General features: G+C 47.7%; 1 protein-coding gene across 4 annotated transcripts in view; it reads left to right on the forward strand.

The window, feature by feature from the left end:
- The window catches only part of LOC146863517 (uncharacterized), a 159,134-nt gene extending 147,320 nt beyond the window's left edge, over positions 1 to 11,814 (forward strand). For all 4 annotated transcript variants that reach the window (XM_085642954.1, XM_085642953.1, XM_085642955.1 and 1 more), the window contains exon 3: positions 1,326 to 11,814. In XM_085642954.1, the coding sequence (XP_085499080.1) occupies positions 1,326 to 3,190 (1,865 nt within the window). In that variant the 3' untranslated portion in view covers positions 3,191 to 11,814. The remainder of the gene's footprint in view (positions 1 to 1,325) is intronic.
- The last annotated feature ends 6,605 nt before the right edge of the window (positions 11,815 to 18,419 follow it).

Here is an 18,419-nt window from a genome sequence, read left to right on the forward strand (position 1 = left end):
GAGTTCCTGTAGGAGTTCCTAATTACCACTCCACGCACATTCACTGCCTTGTTTTTAATACAGCCATTGGCCCAAACATTAAAATAAACCCTGTGGGTAATGGGACCACTGTACAGTTTTTTTACTTCACTATCACATCACCTCACATCACCTCACTGCACACTCAGTAAAGATACCTGCTCCGCTGTAAAACAGGCGTTGAAGCACACCATGGACACACTCGGTGTCACCAGGTGGGCCCGATGATGAAGCATGCCACCAACTAGGTTGGTGGGTGAGGGCTTCATAAAAAAGAAAAAAAGTTTTTTCTTTTACTAAAAACATACAATCTTTCCTCATCATCACATACCTCCAGACCAGTTCTTTTTGATCATATTGATTATAAAATGACAGGTGCACAATCACAGGTCTATGGCTTGACTGTGAGCTCTGAGAACTGATATTGGTGAGAATGGGGAGGTCGAGCTGGGATGTTGGTGAGAATGGGGGGGGTCGAGCTGGGATGTTGGTGAGAATGGGAAGGTCGAGCTGAGATGTTGGTGAGAATGGGGAGGTCGAACTGGGAAGTTGGTGAGAATGGGGGGTCGAACTGGGATGTTGGTGAGAATGGAGGGTCGAGCTGGGATGTTGGTGAGAATGTGGAAGTCGAGCTGGGATGTTGGTGAGAATGGGAAGGTCGAGCTGGGATGTTGGTGAGAATGGGGAGGTCGAACTGGGAAGTTGGTGAGAATGGAGGGTCGAGCTGGGATGTTGGTGAGAATGGGGGGGTCGAGCTGGGATGCTGGTGAGAATGGGGAGGTCGAGCTGGGATGTTGGTGAGAATGGGGAGGTCGAACTGGGAAGTTGGTGAGAATGGGGGATCGAGCTGGGATGTTGGTGAGAATGGGGAGGTCGAACTGGGAAGTTGGTGAGAATGGGGGATCGAGCTGGGATGTTGGTGAGAATGGGGAGGTTGAGCTGGGATATTGGTCAGAATGGGGGGGTCGAGCTAGGATGTTGGTGAGAATGGGGAGGTCGAGCTGGGATGTTGGTGAGAATGAGGAGGTCGAGCTGGCATTTCCAGAGGCAGGCGGTAGGGACTGGTCAGTGTCTATGCCACTCCAAAGACAGAATCCTAATAAGGTGCTCCAGGTGATGAGGAACAAGGGATAATAGTGTAAGAATCCTCATGAAGGTGATTCCCCTCCTCAGGTAGGCACCTCTCAAAATAAGCATTGTATGTTTTTAAAACATGTAAATGTGCAGAATGTACATGAGAAGCATTGAGATCCATTTCTGAGTCTTTCCCAGTAATCAATAAATTAATTGTTTGCATTTCATTTTAGATCCAACTGGAAGCCTAGTCTTCAAGCGATCATCCTCAAAGGAGAGCCCAGGCAGTGCTGTAGAACAACAACCACACTTCCCCAGGACCCTGCAGATCTGCCCAGCGTCCCCCATTGCAGCGGAGACTGACCTGCACCAGGCAGTTTTTGAGGGCGGCAGCACACATCTGTGTAGTGAGTGTGGGATGAGGTTTCGAAGGAAGATAGACCTGCGGAAGCACCTTGAGATGCACATGGAAGAGAAGCCTTACTCTTGTGTCGAGTGTGGGCAAAGCTTCAGGTGGCAGTCGCATCTTGACAAGCACCTTCACAATCATGCGAAAGAAAAGTGGTACCCATGCAAGGAATGTAAGAAGAGTTTCAGCCGGCGTTCACTTCTGGTCAAACATCAGCAAAGCCACATGAGATACCAGCGGTACGTGAGGCAGGTAGAGGAGAGGGCGCACAGAGCAGAGGAGGCGCAGAAGGCAGAGAAAGCACTGAAAGCGCTCCAAGTGCTTGAATGTGGGAAATGTGGAAAGACATTTAAACACTTCAAGTCCTACAATAACCATCGTCAAGCACACGAGGAAGAGAAGTTGTACCAGTGTAATCTGTGTGGGAAGAGCTTTATTTTTCAGTCCTGGCTAGACAGGCACCTTCCCAACCACAAGACAAATAAACATTATCCATGCAAGGAGTGTGATGAGGTTTTCAGCCGCAGTGCAGCACTAATCAGACATCAGCAAAGCCACAAGAACGAAACGTATCAAGAAGGAAGTAAAGCACAGAAGTGTAAGGAGTGTGGAAGGAGCTTTATAAAAATCAAAGACTTTGAGGAACACCTTGAAACACATGTAAATGAGAAGCAGAAGCAGTACACTTGTACTGAATGTGAGGAGACTTTCAGCCAACAGGAGCTCCTGAAGGAACATCACCAAAGACACATGACCGAGAAACCCTACACATGTGATGTATGTGGAAAGGGGTTTAGCGAACATATGGAAATGGCTTTGCATGAGCTAACGCACAGAGGAGGAAACCGAAGTCAGAGTATGGACAGTGGCGACAGAGCCGGTGACCATTTGCACACATCTCACACAAGTGTGCACCAAGATCAGAAGGTGCAGCTGGCAGAGAAACAACATGAGGCCAATCCTTGTAGAGACATTCTAACTCTGGAAACTAACCTTGAGCAACAGCCTCAACCTGACAAGAGTGAGAAGCCGTTTGAGTGTACAAAATGTGGACAAAGATTGAGATGTCGCTCGTCCCTGACCAATCATCTTCAGCAGCACAGAGAAGCGATGGGCTATCCGAGCACTGTATGTGGGGAGAGCTTCGGCCAGGTCCCTCTCCTGGACAAGCAACATCCAGGATGCATGAGCGACGGGTGGTGCATGGCAGACGAAGCACATCAGTGTAGCGAATGTGGACTGGTGTTCGTGAAGAAAAGATACCTCCAGGAGCACCTTCAAGGACACATGAAAGAAACACCATATAAATGCACTGAATGTGGGCAAGGCTTTAGGTGGCAGTCCCGTCTGGACAAGCATCTCCAAAACCACGTGAAAGAGAAGTGGTACCCATGCAAGGCGTGTGATCGTAGTTTCAACCGCTGCTCGGCACTCGTCAGACATCAGCAAAGACATGCGAATAATGAGTGGCACCCATGCCAGAAGTGCGGCAAGACATTCACACAGAGCTCATACCTGATCAAGCATCAGCAAAGCCACTCGAGTAATGTCCCTGTGTCGGAGACCAAACGGCCGACTCCAGTGACTGCAGATCAACAGGTTTGGATCTGCGGTGAATGTGGAGAAACCTTTGATGACACCTCGTCTTTCAGGACACATCAAAAGTCACACCATGTGCTGAAAACGTGAGGATGGCCAGTCGTCAGCCAGACATGCAAGGAGACAATCGACGTGAGAATGTTTGAAGGCTTTTGTTAAACCATCAGCCTCTTGGAGGCACCTAAGCACAGAGGAACCTGCTGTTTAATGACAGCAAGGGAAGAAGTCCAGCTCCAGGAGCCACAGGGTGCAGATCATACTATGCATGAGGTGTTAATAAAAGGTGACTATTCTGCTTCAGCACTTCTGGCTCCTCCATGAAGTCACTTCCACTCACCACATAGAAGCAAAAACGTAGCACACCTCACACTTGCTCCCTTCCTTACTTGCATGGCATGTCATACCTCAGGCAGACCCCTACTCTTAACTCTGCAGCACCTCATTGCCTGAAGGCCTAGGGGTTCCTGTTTTCTTCCTATCCTAGACATATAACAGGCCAGTGACTGGGCTGCAGTGAAGATGGGTTTCTAAGAGTGGTCTGTGCTGTCTCATAGCATCCTTTGACTGTGCCATGCCTGTGATCTGTGTAACTAACAGCCTCTCCCAGCAGTACTGTGAGGCAGCTGATGAGTTTCCAAGAGTGGGCTGTGCTGTCTCACAGCATCCTTTGACTGTGCCATGCCTGTGATCTGTGTAACTAACAGCCTCTCCCAGCAGTACTGTGAGGCAGCTGATGAGTTTCCAAGAGTGGTCTGTGCTGTCTCACAGCATCCTTTAAGTCCCGTCAGGTCTGTGGTCTGTCCCTGCAGTACTGCGAGGCAGCTGATGTTTGACGGAGCACCAGTGCAGCAGGGTTTCCAAAAGTGGTCTGTGCTGTCTCATAGCATCTTTTGAGCTCTGCCAGTCATGTCATCTCTCCCAGCAGTACCGCGACGCAGCTGATGCCTGTATGGTTTGATCCTTCCCCCTCAGAGCTTGCAGTAGGTAATGGAGAACTTGACAAATGGTTTGTGAAGTCATCAGACTTTTGCCCTGAATGTAGGAATTAACGGGTGTCCAGTCACCGCACTGTTCTGCATTTCGGACTGTAATATTACTTTGTCTTTGTTCTGGGGTGCATAAACTTTTAATGTGGGTGCTTCTCTGCAGGATTTGTACCAGACCTTACCTGTTGAAAATCAAGCAGGCAAACATGCCTGTGGTGTGCTATGATCACACCAGTTATACCGGCAATTCGGACAAAAGAGAGTGCGTATTTAGTAGGGATTCATGCAGCAACAAAATTTAAAGTTTAAATGTGGTTTGGTACTTAATGTCCTCTCATTCCCTACTTTAACATCCCCTATTCTCCATGTGGAGATCCTTGACTGGAACACGCCTGTACATGACAAAAAGAGTATTTGACAAGTGCTGCGCTGTACAGATCCCCAGTGAAATAACCCAACCTAAAGGTCGGCACCTGGAGGTCTGTAGTGAGGTAGAGATTCTGTTACAGCTGGTCCTACATGCAAGGTGTGTCCAACCTCAGACCCTTAGTGCCAGGACAGTGTTAATATTCATTAGGGCCCTCTGGATTCGCTTCTAACAGTGCCCGGTCACCAGATTCTTACAGTTACGTGTCCTAGTCAACCATACACACCAACGGAGGATGTACGTAAGCAAGGGCAAGCACAGTAGAGACCGTCATTGCAGGGAGGATTACAATACTCAGGCAAGGCATTACCACCTTGTGTCCCATCCTCGTTCTCTTCCGTCCTTGTGAGTATCTGCTCAAGATGTAGAGACCTGCGTAGCTCACCATCGGGACCAAGTCACAACACTTCCAATGCTTCTTCCATTTGATTAATCTGAGACGGGTCTGGTGGCTTAGTGGACTAATGCAGCCGTTTTAGAACCTGTGTTTTACTTCTTGGCCAAAAGTTCAAATTCCAGTGGGTCCACTCAGCCTTTCATGTCTCCATGGTAAGGTCCCTAGAGCTGGGCAAGGAAAGCCCAATTTCTTTGGACACAAGACACAGAATCTAGCCAGCTGATCGAGGTAGTCCCAACAAAACCATTCCTGACCAAAAAAAGCATTTATATCCAGGTAGGCCAAGGCAGCCATACAGGCAACTTGTCCTTCGAGATCCTTGATTCAAGATCCCGTCTCAGTGGAGGCGAAAACTGGGTGCATGATCTTGTGAACGCCATGGAATGGCTGGCTGAACCTTAGCCGAAATTCAGGAGCATCTGGAAAAGGAGGTTAGCTGACCGCATCTCCCACAGGCTCCAGTATCTGCCACAGGAGTGCGGACCACAAAATCTGCGACTGTGTTATCATAGCTCAAACAGGCTCCAGTATCTGCCACGGGAGTATGGATCAGAAACAGGAGAATCTGAGACCGTGTTATCATATCTCCCACAGGTTCCAATATCTCCCACGGGGAGTCTGGACTACAGACTGGAGAATCTCAGACCAGGTTATTATATCTCCCCCAGGAGTTCGGACTACAGCCTGAATCTGAGACCGTGTTATCATATCTCTCCACAGGCTCCAGTATCTCCCGCAGGAACTCAGGCTGGAGAATCTGAGACCGTGTTATCATATCTCCCGCAGGATTTCGGACTACAGACTGGAGATTCTCAGGCTATGTTATCATATCTCCCCCAGAAGTTCGGACTACAGACTGGAGAATCTGAGATTGTGTTATCATATCTCCCACTAGCTCCAGTATCTACCACAGGAGCCCGGACTGCAGGCAGGAGAATGGCGATTCTCCAATTAACATACAGAGAGAATTTTGATTTCATTAAAGACAACGGAGGCTTACATTATGCAATAACTTTTATTGCTGCCCCAACATGCAGCCCTTTAAAGAACATGTGTTACATCACAAGTAAAACATTCCCTAGAACTGTAAAAAAAATGACATAGTAACAATGCAGCTAGACATCATCCTCTTAAAGCTGCGACGAAAAGTTAAACTCATCCGAATAAACTTGTTGAATTGATGGTATTGCTTGAAGAAGGAAGAAACTTCATAATGAAGAATTGCCTGGAAGACATAGAAAAAGGTGATAACCACAAAATTATTATAAATTTCTCTTTAATTCAAGAAAAATAAGCATTGCAAAGTCAACAAAATATCCTTAACATACATATAAAATATCAAATTGAATATAGAATTTACTTATTCACTTAAAATAATAAAACATCTTTCCACATGGTTGTGGAGGGTGGGATAATGTTACCCTCCGTTGTCTTTAATGAAATCAAGATTCTCTCTGTGTGTTAATTGGAGAATCGCCATTTCATTACAAGACCGAAGGCTACCATTATGCAAGTTTACAGCTATTTAACGCCTACTGCTCACGTGCTCTACCGGTTTGAGGTAAAAACTTGCAAAGGTAGAAGCACTAGACCAGTCTGCAGCTTTAAGTATATCTGAAAGCATACCACCAGCCCAAAAGACTTGGCTGGCCATTGCACCTCTTGAAGAGTGTGCTCCAAATTTAGTTAAATCCACTCCAGCCTCGGACATAATGGTTCTTCCCCATCTAGAGATAGTAGCTGTAGCTATAGCTTTATAAGGCTTGACAAAAGAAATCAGCAATTAATTTCACCAACTGGTCTGAAAACAGACATAACATTTTCGTAAACTTTCAAATAATTAACTACGCAGAGTTTTTTACATTCAATAAAAGAAGGATAAACAATACTCTCAGACATTGTCTTGGTTATCCTACAAATGTCAAAATAGACCCCGTCTGGGGAAAGAAATGTGTTGCATACTTCTAGTGCTCTAACATCAGATACTCTTCGGAAGGATATAAGGCAGAGAAGAGTAGCTAATTTCATAGACAACTGTTTTCTTGATAGTTGAGGGTTGTCAGGCCAAGACATAAATAAATCAAAAATAAGAATGACGTTCTATAAGGATTGATATTTAGTCCTAGGAGGTCGTTTAAGTCTTATCCCCTTCATTATTCTGCGGATTAAAGATCGCTACCAACTGAAAAATCATTAATCAGTGAGTGTCCGGCTGAAATTCTTGATCTATAACAGTTAACAGTTCGATAGCAAAGGCCTGATCGAAATAACTCCGCTAAGAAGTTGGCTCTATAAATTATAGGAGCATCCATGGGATCCAAATCTCGTTCCATGCACCAACTAGACCATTTTTTCCCTACACCAGTGTATCGTTTTCTTTGCCGCGGTGCCTATGACTCATCCAGTAGTTTTTTAGCCTCTCATGAAAGGCCTGAGTATTTGCTAGATCGCCTGAAATCCTCCAAACAAAAAGGTTCATGTTTCCTTCTAGTAAGAGAGGATGTTGCTCCCCTTCTTGTCCTAAGAGAAGGTCTAAATTCCCAGAATTAAACGTGGGAAATCTATTGCTAGTTCCAAAACCCCGGGAAACCATACCTGTGAATCCCAAAAGGGAGTTATCAAAATTATTTTGTAATTCTCTCTCCGTATTTTCAATAATACCCTCTGAATTAGAGCATAACAGTTCCCCATGTCCCAGGTTTGAAGTAGAGCATCTACTCCCATCGCTTTGGGGTCTGGTCGCTAGCTGAAGTAGTGTTCTACTTGAAATGTTAATCTGCTGGTGAACAGATCCACTTGGATGGGGCCCCATAGCGTCTGAATCTTTTGAAAAACTTTGGGATTCAGCTTCTAGTCGCTTGAGTCTCTTAGGAACCTTGAGTTCCAATCTCCTCTTATGTTCTGGTGACCAGTAATGAACTCTGCTTTTAGTAAAAATGTCTGTGTCCAGCAAAAATACCAAATTTCCTTGGCCATATTGGCAAGAGTTCTGGAACTTGCGCCCCCTAGGCGGCGATTGATATAGGACACGGCTGTGAAGTTGTCCAGTCTCAAGAGAACTACGCTGTTCTTTCTGGATGACTTGAAGCTCATCAGTGCGTTCAAACCAGCCATCATCTCTGGACAATTTGTGTGAAGTAGAAGTTCCTCCTGAGACCATTTCCCTCCTGTCTCTGTCAAACCTATTCTCGCACCCCAACCTAGGTTGCTTGCATCTGATTCTGCTATGAAATTTGGGACATTCCTGAAGATTGCCTTTCCATTTCAACTGTCCAGATTGTTCCACCACCACAGGAGTCGTGCTTCTTGAGACAAGGGGACCTTGTCTGAGTACCATAGTCCCTTCCTTAAACTCAAGGATTTTTATCTGTGCGGGGCCCTGTAGTGTAAAGGACCTGGTGAAACAGCTTGGATAGAAGAGGACAGAAGGCTAACCACTCTTGCTGAGGATCTTAGGCTCAGAGTATCCTTTAAAAGGACATAAGCTACTTCTTTCTTTATTTTTGTCATTTTGTTTAATGGTAATTGTAATTGGCTCGTGATGGTATTCACCTGAAAATCTAGGAACTCTAGATTCTGGGTAGGAGTTGTTACAGACTTTTCTGTGTTGACAATATATCCTAGTCCCTCTAAGAGGTCTATTGTCCATTTCATGTGTATTTGTAATTTTTCCTGACCCTGTGACATTATCAGGATAACGTATAGGTAGATTATAATCCAGACACCCCTTTTCCTTAGAAAGGTTACTACAGGTCTTAGAACTTTGGTGAAGCACCTAGGAGCTGATGAAAGACAAAAGGGAAGACCGCAGCACTCGTAAGTTTGGCTCTTCCATGAGAACCTTAAATATTTCTGTGAGTTGTAGTCCATTGGTATTGTGAAATAAGCTTCCTTGAGATCCAATCTTTCTGTTGTAGGGTGTCTCTCAAAAGATGGATACCCTACATCTTGAAGTGTTTGTAAACTAAAAATGCATTCAGTTGTTTTAGGTTTATGACTGGTCTGCACCCCTTGTCCTTTATCTTTACTCATGAAACCGTCCCTTGTGTTTCTCACTTGGCGCATGGCACATTTCTGTAACATTTGAATCACCTCCAGTTCTACCAAATTTGATTGTTCTTGATCTAGGATCAACTCTCTGGGTGGGTGTGTTTGATAAGGTGTTTGGGGGAAATCTATCTTGAAACCACTTAGGGTATTGAGTATCCATGGGTCGTTCGTTATTAAATGCCAGTTTTGGCAGAAAAGTTGTAATCTTCCCCCTACTTTTACAGGGGAAGAACCAAGAGGAATAGGAACTCTTACCTGCCTCTGCCGCCAAATGATTGTGTACCTCGGCCTCTTTGGGGGACGAAGGTATTGCTGTCACGATATTGTCTTCCAAAGTCTCTCGGGTTAGTTGGATAAAACTGGGACCTTTGATGTCCGTGGCTGGCAGCCAGTCACATCCTGCCAGCCCTGGCAAAAACTCTACCTCCAAACATGCGCCTCATGTTGAATTGAGCCCTGCTGAAGGCTGAGAAAGTTGAAACATACTTCCCTAGGGTTTTAATAAAGCTTTCTCCAAAGAGTAAACCATTGGAGTCACCCTTAGGGTCTTTATTGGCGAGGTCTGAAAGCTTAGGTTGAATCCTCATTAGTATGGCCCATCTACGCTGAGCCGAAAGACCACCATTTGCATTGCCCAAGAGACATAATGCGTGTTGACTCCAGCCACGTAGTAGGTCAATGTCTACATGTGTACCCTTCAGAGAAGCTGCTTCTGCCAGATCGAGGATTCTTGCGAGTGGACCCAAAATATCCAGGACCTTGTCCTGGCATTGTTTGAAACAACGCTCTAATCCTTTCCTAGGATCCTTGGCTGTTTTAAATAAAATGGTCATGAGTTCTGGATCCACATTTGGGGTCATCCCAGCTTTATCATCTAGGAAGGGTCTAGGGCCCTCATCAAGTTTCGCGTTTCCTTCTCGAGGGAACTGCGGATCCAATGTGTGATGAATTTTGAAACGTGATCCATAGTCCACCAGCCTGATCCCCTTGGGTGAGTGATCTGGTTACGATTGAACATTTCTACCCCTGTAGGGTCTTTAATGGCTTTTGAGCTAGAGCCTTGCTCAAGGTCTTCATCAAGAAGATCATTATTTAAATCTTCTAGGGGGTCTGAAATGTACTTATCCTCCTCGTCCTCATTTGGGTAAGTATCATAGGAGTAGGATTCTCTTCCAGCTGGCAAGCCAGGGTCCTTTGAGCCATGAAGGTCACTTGGTCTTTTTGTGCCGCGATTGACACCTGGGCTTATTGCGCCAATAAGGCTGCTCTTGTTAATTGTACAGCTATGGGTACCAAGGTCACTTGTAGCGCACAGGCTACCTGATGCTTCATCTCTGTCTTTTGTAGTGCACTGGCTACCATTATTAAGTGAAACATTGCACATGTTTTCTTCATAACCTTACTTTCTTTCCTGATGGGAGTCTCATCCTCTGAAAGGGATATTAGACCCTCTTCAGAGTAGTCCCTTCTTCTCTTGCTGAGAGCCGCCTCCACAGCCTCTTTCAGGGAGAATTTAAATTCCTTTTCCATGAAGTTTAATAGCACTCTGTCATTGAGGGGTGTGCTTGGAGTTCCCTCGGTCTCAATGTCAGACATGGTGTTTTCCAGTTGGTAAAATAAATCTAACTAATTAAACATTAGTAGATATACAAATCTAAGAGGTTGTAGCCTATACACCCCCTTTTTAATTTTTTTGGGATAAAGTAATCAGTTGTAGGAGAAAAACAATTTCAACTCAGCCAAGCCTCTTTCAATTGTCAAAAGGAAAACAACAGTTGTGTGGTTTGAGCTTGGGTGGTTACCGTGGTAACGAGGTTTAGGGAGTCCTTTCTTCCTTTTAATTACAATTATAGCAGTAGTTATGGGAGTCCTTTCTCCCTTTTGCTTGAATTTGTTCTGCATCCGGGTAAGCGAGGGAAACTAAAAGAATTGCCGCTGGGGAGTTTGGGAAGCCAGGGGCGGAGTTGCGTCTATCCCCGGTCTCCGTAGCCAACCCCGTGTCAAAACTCTCAATTCGTCTTTCTCCGATGGGGGAGAGAGACCTTTGCGGCGCACTCTGTGAAGCTGGGAAGGCCCCGTGTTAGTTTACCGCTCTCTCCGCAAGGGAGAGAGAATAAGACTTCAGCAAAAGCACCGTGCTTTCCGGAGGTTTCAAATGCCAGCCTCCGCCAGTGAAGTGCGATCGGGCCCTGGGGAGAAAGTGCGGTCTTGTCCCGGTTTTTTTTTTTTTTTTTTTTTTGAAAAACCTTTATTGACATGTCAATCAAGAACAAGTATGGGCCTACAACCCCCCGGGGCCGGCCGCTAAGCAATCAGAGCAACAAAGATCAAATGTAAACACAGGCAGCACCTCGGGGAGCAGAATCTTCATGCTAATACTGTGAACAGCGCAGGTAGGACACCAGGAGAAAAAAGGTTTTCATTTTACAATGGAACAAGACAGAAGGATCAGGTGCCGAACAATTTCCCAACAGCGATAAAAGATATGCAGAGTAATAGACGTAAGCAATAAACAGCAATCTATTGGATCAATGGCGCAGACACAGGAAATTCAGGATGGGGAAGAATATCATAAACAGTTGCGCCTGCAGTCCCCCGCCCGAACTCCCAGAGAACACCCCGGAAATTGTGGCACACATGAAACGGCAACGAGTCATAACAAAGGAGGTGTATCACGCTGATCCCAGAAAAAGAAAAACAAGAGGAATCAGAGAAGAAAAAGGAGGCCATGGAAAAAGAGGTGAAAGACTAAAGAATCCCCTCCCCCAACCCCCCACCCTGCACCTCTGCAGATGAGTACGGCCCCCCCCCCCCAGCAGTGTGCCTGTCGCCCTAGAACCAGACCCGAAATATAGAAGAATAGGGAAAAAGAAGTAGGAAAAGAACCCCACCAGGCGGGGGGGTATAGAAAGTGTTAATAAACTAGAGGAGGGCCTTCAAAACATACCCACGGCTTCTCCCTCCCGCACGGTAAGTTTTCCCCAAAGTAAACAATAAACAGCACAAAATCGATCGTATCAAAGAAAGATGGGGAGCATTATGCACCTATTATGCTAATAGCTATGCCATAAGAGCACGCGACCCCTGAGACCGCCCGTCCACTAGATGACCACCCCTGAAGGATCAGCCTTATCCCTGACCACTCTTTGCAATTCTGCCCATGCCTACCCCTCGACCCAGCGCCATGTCCGATGTTCCAAGGTAGAGGAGTGTCCAAAAACGACCGAGAAGCGACGCACACAGGTGGGGTGGAAGTCTCTGAGCACCAACACAGTCCGCATCATGGAGGGACGGGCTTCCCAGTGCTGCCCCAGGATCTGCACTGCACACGAGGTCCAGGAAGGCAGAAGCAGCCAAAGTAGACAATTGTTGCTGGAATTGTCCCCGGGTCGCCGGAGGCTGTGTACGGGACGAGGCCACCACCTCCCACTCAGGTCCAATACCTCCGGGACAGATCAGACCCTCAGCTAGCCGATCACACGGTAGCATATTGTCCGGAGTGTCCAGCTGTGCGCTAATCTCAGGGGTGGCCGCAACAGTGTCCTCCTGTGCGCAGTGTGGGAAGTCCCTGTGTACCTGAGGACAGGCGGGCCGCCACTGTCCCAACGCTGATGCCACACCGTCGAGCTTACTCCCCAAGACCCCGACGCCATGAACCAAGGAGGAATGAAGAGCACCAAGGGCCTCGAGGAGGTCGCCGTACCCCAGCACAGCTCTCTGCGATCGCTCCGCCACACTCCCAAAAGTCACACACTCCCAATCCTGCTGCGACCCAGTGGACAGGATGGTAGGCCGCATCGCAACAAGATGGCCGCCAAGTATGCCCGACCCGTATTGGGGCCGGGACCCAGGGACAAGCGCCTCGAGGTCCACGTCGCTGGAGACAGGGTTCCGGGGGCAGGCAAAAAGTTATCCGTTGCGTGGTCACGGGCAATTGTCGTCCCCACCACGGACCAGCTCCTGCGAAAATCCGGGAGCGGCCCGCAAGGATCAGGGCGAGATACGGGCGGCGTCCGGGCAGCTCACCATCAAAGGCAGGGGCAATCACCGGAGGATCTGAGAATTGCACCCCCGGGCATGCACTCTGTCCGCTACGCTTGACAGTAGGAACGACCACGACGAAATGTAGGCCGAGTTTGGCACCGCTCCGGTGGACCGACTCCACCCAGTCACCACAGGCCGCTGTTGTTGAACTGCCACCCGGCCAAGGCGTCCACTCGAGGTCCTGGCTCCAGGGCTGCACGGGCCGCAAAGTTCAAAAGCACATTTCTCCGGCGATACCGCAGCCAGAAACCTCGGAGTCACACGATCGGGTGCCACTCTCCTTCAGAAACACAATCGCATAGCACAGGCTGAGGATCTCGTGCAGGATATCCGTGCGGGATGCGGAGGTTCACGGAGCCGGGAGTCTACGCTGCCGTCCCGGTCGCCATCTTGGCTCCTCCCCCTTGTCCCGGTTTTTAGTCGGGTGAAACGACCGCCCTCCCTGACAATGCGAAGCCCCTCTGAGGTCCCGCAGCACAAGGAGAATGCTTGCCTCCCAACGCGGCTCGGTTCAGCGCATCGTGAAGCGTGCGACCGGCGCAAAGGTAACTATCAATTTAAGACCATTCGGGCCTTTCTCCACTTGTTTTTTTTTTTGTTTTTTTTTGTAAGACTGTGTTTTTGTAAAAGAAGGGAGGGAGGGGAGAGGGTAAAAAAATTGGAAGGGTAATGAAGCGAACAGAAGTTAGGTAACCTGCCTGAAATAAGGCATAACATTTACCACAAGCATGAAACTGGTTGTAACTAGCAATAATCGGTAAGGTTACTTACCTTGCTAGCGATAATAATTAAGAGTCTAAAGAAGGCTCACAATGGTCCTTAAGTAGGACAGTAAATAAATGTATACTTAACTGTCCAGGAGCCGCGAATAAAAGAGGATGATGCCTAGCTACGCTGTTACTATGTTATGGTTTTAAAGTTCTATGAAATGTTTTACTTGTGATGTAATACATGTTCTTTAAAGGGCTGCATGTTGGGACAGCAATAAAAGTTATTGCATAATGTTAGCCTTCGACTTGTTATGAAATCTGAGACTGTTATCATATCTCCCAGAGGATCCAGTATCTGCCACAGGAGTTCTGACTACAGCTGGAGAATCTCAAACCATGTTATCATATCTGCCCAAGGAGTTCGGACTACAGACTGGAGAATCTGAGACTGTGTTATCATATCTCCCACAGGCTCCAGTATCTGCCACAGGAGTTTGGACTACATACTGGAGAATCTCAGACAGTGTTATCATATCTCCCAGAGGCTCCAGTATCTGGCACAGGAGTTCGGACCGCAGACTTGAGAATCTGAGGCCGTGTTATCATATCTCCCAAAGGCTCCAGTATCTTCCAAATGAGTTTGAACCACAGACTGAAGAATCTGAGACCGTGTTATCATATCTCCCAGAGGCTCCAGTATCCGCCACAGGAGTTCTGACTACAGGCTGGAGAATCTCAAACCATGTTATCATATCTCCCCCCAGGAGTTCGGACTACAGACTGGAGAATCTGAGACCGTGTTATCATATCTCCCAGAGGCTCCAGTATCTCCTACAGGAGTTTGGACTACAGGCTGGGGAATCTTAGGCCGTGTTATCATATCTCCCTCAGGAGTTTGGACAACAGACTGTAGAATCTCAGACAGTGTCATCATATCTCCCAGAGGCTCCAGTATCTGGCACAGGAGTTCGGACCACAGACTTGAGAATCTGAGACCATGTTATCATATCTCCCCCAGTAGTTTGGACCACAGGCTGGAGATTTGGAAACCGTGTTATCATATCCCCAAAGGCTCCAGTATATGCCACAGAAGTTTGGACTACAGACTGGAGAATCTCAGACCGTGTTTTCACATCTCCCAGAGGCTCCAGTATCTGGCACAGGAGTTCGGACCACAGACTGGAGAGTCTGAGACCGTGATATCATATCTCCCACGGACTCCAGTATCTGCCACAAGAGTTCAGACTACAGACTGGAGAATCTCAGACCGTGTTATCATAGCTCCCACAAGCTCCAGTATCTGACACAGGAGTTTTTACTACAGACTGGAGAATCGGAGCCTGTGTTATCATATCTACCACAGGCTCGAGTGTCTGCCACAGGAGTTTGGACTACAGACTGGAGAATCTCAGACCGTGTTTTCACATCTCCCAGAGGCTCTAGAATCTGGCACAGGAGTTCGGACCACAGACTGGAGAATCTGAGACCATGATATCATATCTCCCACGGACTCCAGTATCTGCCACAAGAGTTCAGACTACAGACTGGAGAATCTCAGACCGTGTTATCATAGCTCCCACAAGCTCCAGTATCTGACACAGGAGTTTTTACTACAGACTGGAGAATCGGAGCCTGTGTTATCATATCTACCACAGGCTCGAGTGTCTGCCACAGGAGTTTGGACTACAGACTGGAGAATCTCAGACCGTGTTTTCACATCTCCCAGAGGCTCTAGAATCTGGCACAGGAGTTCGGACCACAGACTGGAGAATCTGAGACCATGATATCATATCTCCCACGGACTCCAGTATCTGCCACAAGAGTTCAGACAACAGACTGGAGAATCTCAGACCGTGTTATCATAGCTCCCACAAGCTCCAGTATCTGACACAGGAGTTTTTACTACAGACTGGAGAATCTCAGACCGTGTTTTCACATCTCCCAGAGGCTCTAGTATCTGGCACAGGAGTTCGGACCACAGACTGGAGAATCTGAGACCGTGATATCATATCTCCCACGGACTCCAGTATCTGCCACAAGAGTTCAGACTACAGACTGGAGAATCTCAGACCGTGTTATCATGGCTCCCACAAGCTCCAGTATCTGACACAGGAGTTTTTACTACTGACTGGAGAATCTGAGACTGTGTTATCATATCTTTACCAGGCTCCAGTATCTGCCACAGGAGTTTGGACTACAGACTGGAGAATCTCAGACTGTGTTATCATATCTCCCAGAGGCTCCAGTATCTGGCACAGGAGTTCGGACTACAGACTGGAGAATCTCAGACCATGTTATCATAGCTCCCACAGGCTCCAGTATCTGCCACAGGAGTTCGGACTACAGACTGGAGAATTTGGGACCATGTTATCATGGCCAAGTGTTCAGCCGCTACCATAAATTCCCGTCTTCCTGAACCTGATCACCCCTCCAAGAGATTATGGGATTAAGCATGAAAGTGAACAGCGGCCATAGTACCATCAGAGCACAAACGCCTTTTATGTTGGCATGCCGTAAGAAAACCCACTCAAGGTTGAACGGCTGGACCTCTTGTGCACGTCCTGGAAGAGAACCTGGCTAGGGAGGGAAAGTGCCCAGTCAATCAGCCATGTGATTGTCAACTCACCAAATGCATGTCCCTGCCAATGATTTTGGGTTGCTGTACATACCCAAATTCACCAGCTCCTGGCATCATTAAGCCCAGAACTGATTCTATTCTCATTTGTGCCGAGTTTTTACTCTGCGCTCTTTGTCTCTCTGTTTAGCTTACACATCAAAGCTCTAGATTTAAGGATTGTATGTTGTTCCACCAGTTGTTTGCAGCTGCTGACCCTTGTACCTACTGATTGTTTTGCTTGGGATACTGATGTCGCCTAGGGCTGTACTCCCCCTGAGTAGAACAAGGATACCACTAGACGATATAACTGATTTGAGGTTTTAGAGTTCTTGGACAGTGTCTTGGTCTCTTTCTCTCCTCCTTCGTCCTGCGGGGCAGTAACGACGTTGTCCTCTCCGTGTCCGGGGTCTTTGTCAGGTGGAAGGCCTCCGAGGGACATGCAAGGAAGGGAATATCAAAATATTAGTGGACTGTTCCTGTCCTGTCAAGTGTTGAGGGGGGAAGGGCAGTGAGGAGTCACCGGGGGTCCGTCACCAACAACACACGTGGGACAAGAGGAACTCTGTGAGTGAGTTTGAGGACTGCCTGACACAGAGAAAACAAAACGATACCTCCAGAAACCCCGTGACCTCCCCACAAAGAAAAACCAAACTATCTCCCTCCCCGTGTGGATAATAAACCCAGGATCCGGCCCCGTACCTTTCCCAGCCACGCTCCTCCAGGCGCGTGGCGGGGCGAGACGCCGTGAAGTTGGCCTCCTGGCTCTGCAGCTCTCTCGTCTCCTCTCACTCCGACCTCCGAATCACGTCCTCCGCTCTCCTCCTTGCTCTCCGTATCCTTCGCTCCGCACTCTCCGTCTCCCACCTCTCCTCCTCGGGCTTTCGCGCCGTCGTCCATCCCGACTTCCGCCTTACGGGGTTCGATGGTCTCTGATTGGTCCGCCGTCGGTGACGTCATAGGAGGCGTCTCTGTTGTCGCGGCGAGCCAGTCCGCGTTAAAGGGACCGCCAGCACCCTGTATAGGAGGTGTAAAGGGCCCGTCAGCGAGCGATTTCTCGTAACACGCCTCTGCTCCTGAGACTCGGCGACAACTGACTTGGCACATGCCTGCAGTCTCTGTGCTATCACATCCCCCTGCAAAAGAATGCGGTATAAGCAGAGCAAAGACATGTCTTGCCCCTGCCAGCTGATGTAGCCTCCTTTTCCCCCCCTTTTCTTGTGTTGCCCAAGTAATCACTCTAAGCTTCTCTCTACACCACATGGATCTGCCCTCCTAAATCTTCCACTCATTCGTGGACACCTCTAAGACACCTTGTGGCCATTGCTGCCCAAGGGACGGGCCATGGGTGTCCTTTGCCACTATTATCAAGCATGTCAAGCAGTCTTGGGGGTGTTAGACTCCTGGTTCTCCTTTCCGGCCCTTAGTAGTTAGCTTGAAGTATCAGCTGGTCCTGGTGAGATGAATAGACAGAGCCTTGGAGCCCATGGACTTCTTCAGCTTGGGGTTTCTCTCCTGTAAGGCTTCCTTTCAAGTAGCTGCTACTCATGCCAGAAGCATTACAGCGCTTGAGACCATGTGTGCCACTGTACCATCTGAAGAGTTCAATCTGGACAAATTGGCATCTAGGCCTCCTGCTACCTTCGATACCTAACCTTTTTTTAATTAAAACATTTGTTCACATCTTTTCTCCACACCATCAGGCTGTTTAACTTCGGGAAGGATGCACTACGTTGATGTCTGGCTCTACATTTGACCTATACTGGATGCACCACTCGCATCTCAAACTGAATGGGGAAAAATCTGAGCTAATGTTCCTGGGAAAGTCCCCCTCTCCTTCCACTCCCCTCATTTGGCCACCTTGTATGGGACCTATGCCAGCCCCAAAGCATCAAATTAAAAGTCTTGGTATCTGGCTCGACAACACCTTCTCCTTCAACCACCAGGCAACGAAGCTCGCGGCCGTATGCTTTGGCCTTCTACGTTTGATCAGGAAAATTCTTCCTCTTCTCCCATTTCAAGCTAGGAGAAATATTGTTCAGGCCCTGATTTTGTCCCGTTTAGATTATGGGAACGCACTCTATCTAGGTG

The sequence above is a fragment of the Triturus cristatus genome, chromosome 2_2, assembly GCF_964204655.1.
Source record: "Triturus cristatus chromosome 2_2, aTriCri1.1, whole genome shotgun sequence".
NCBI classification, from domain to species: domain Eukaryota; kingdom Metazoa; phylum Chordata; class Amphibia; order Caudata; family Salamandridae; genus Triturus; species Triturus cristatus.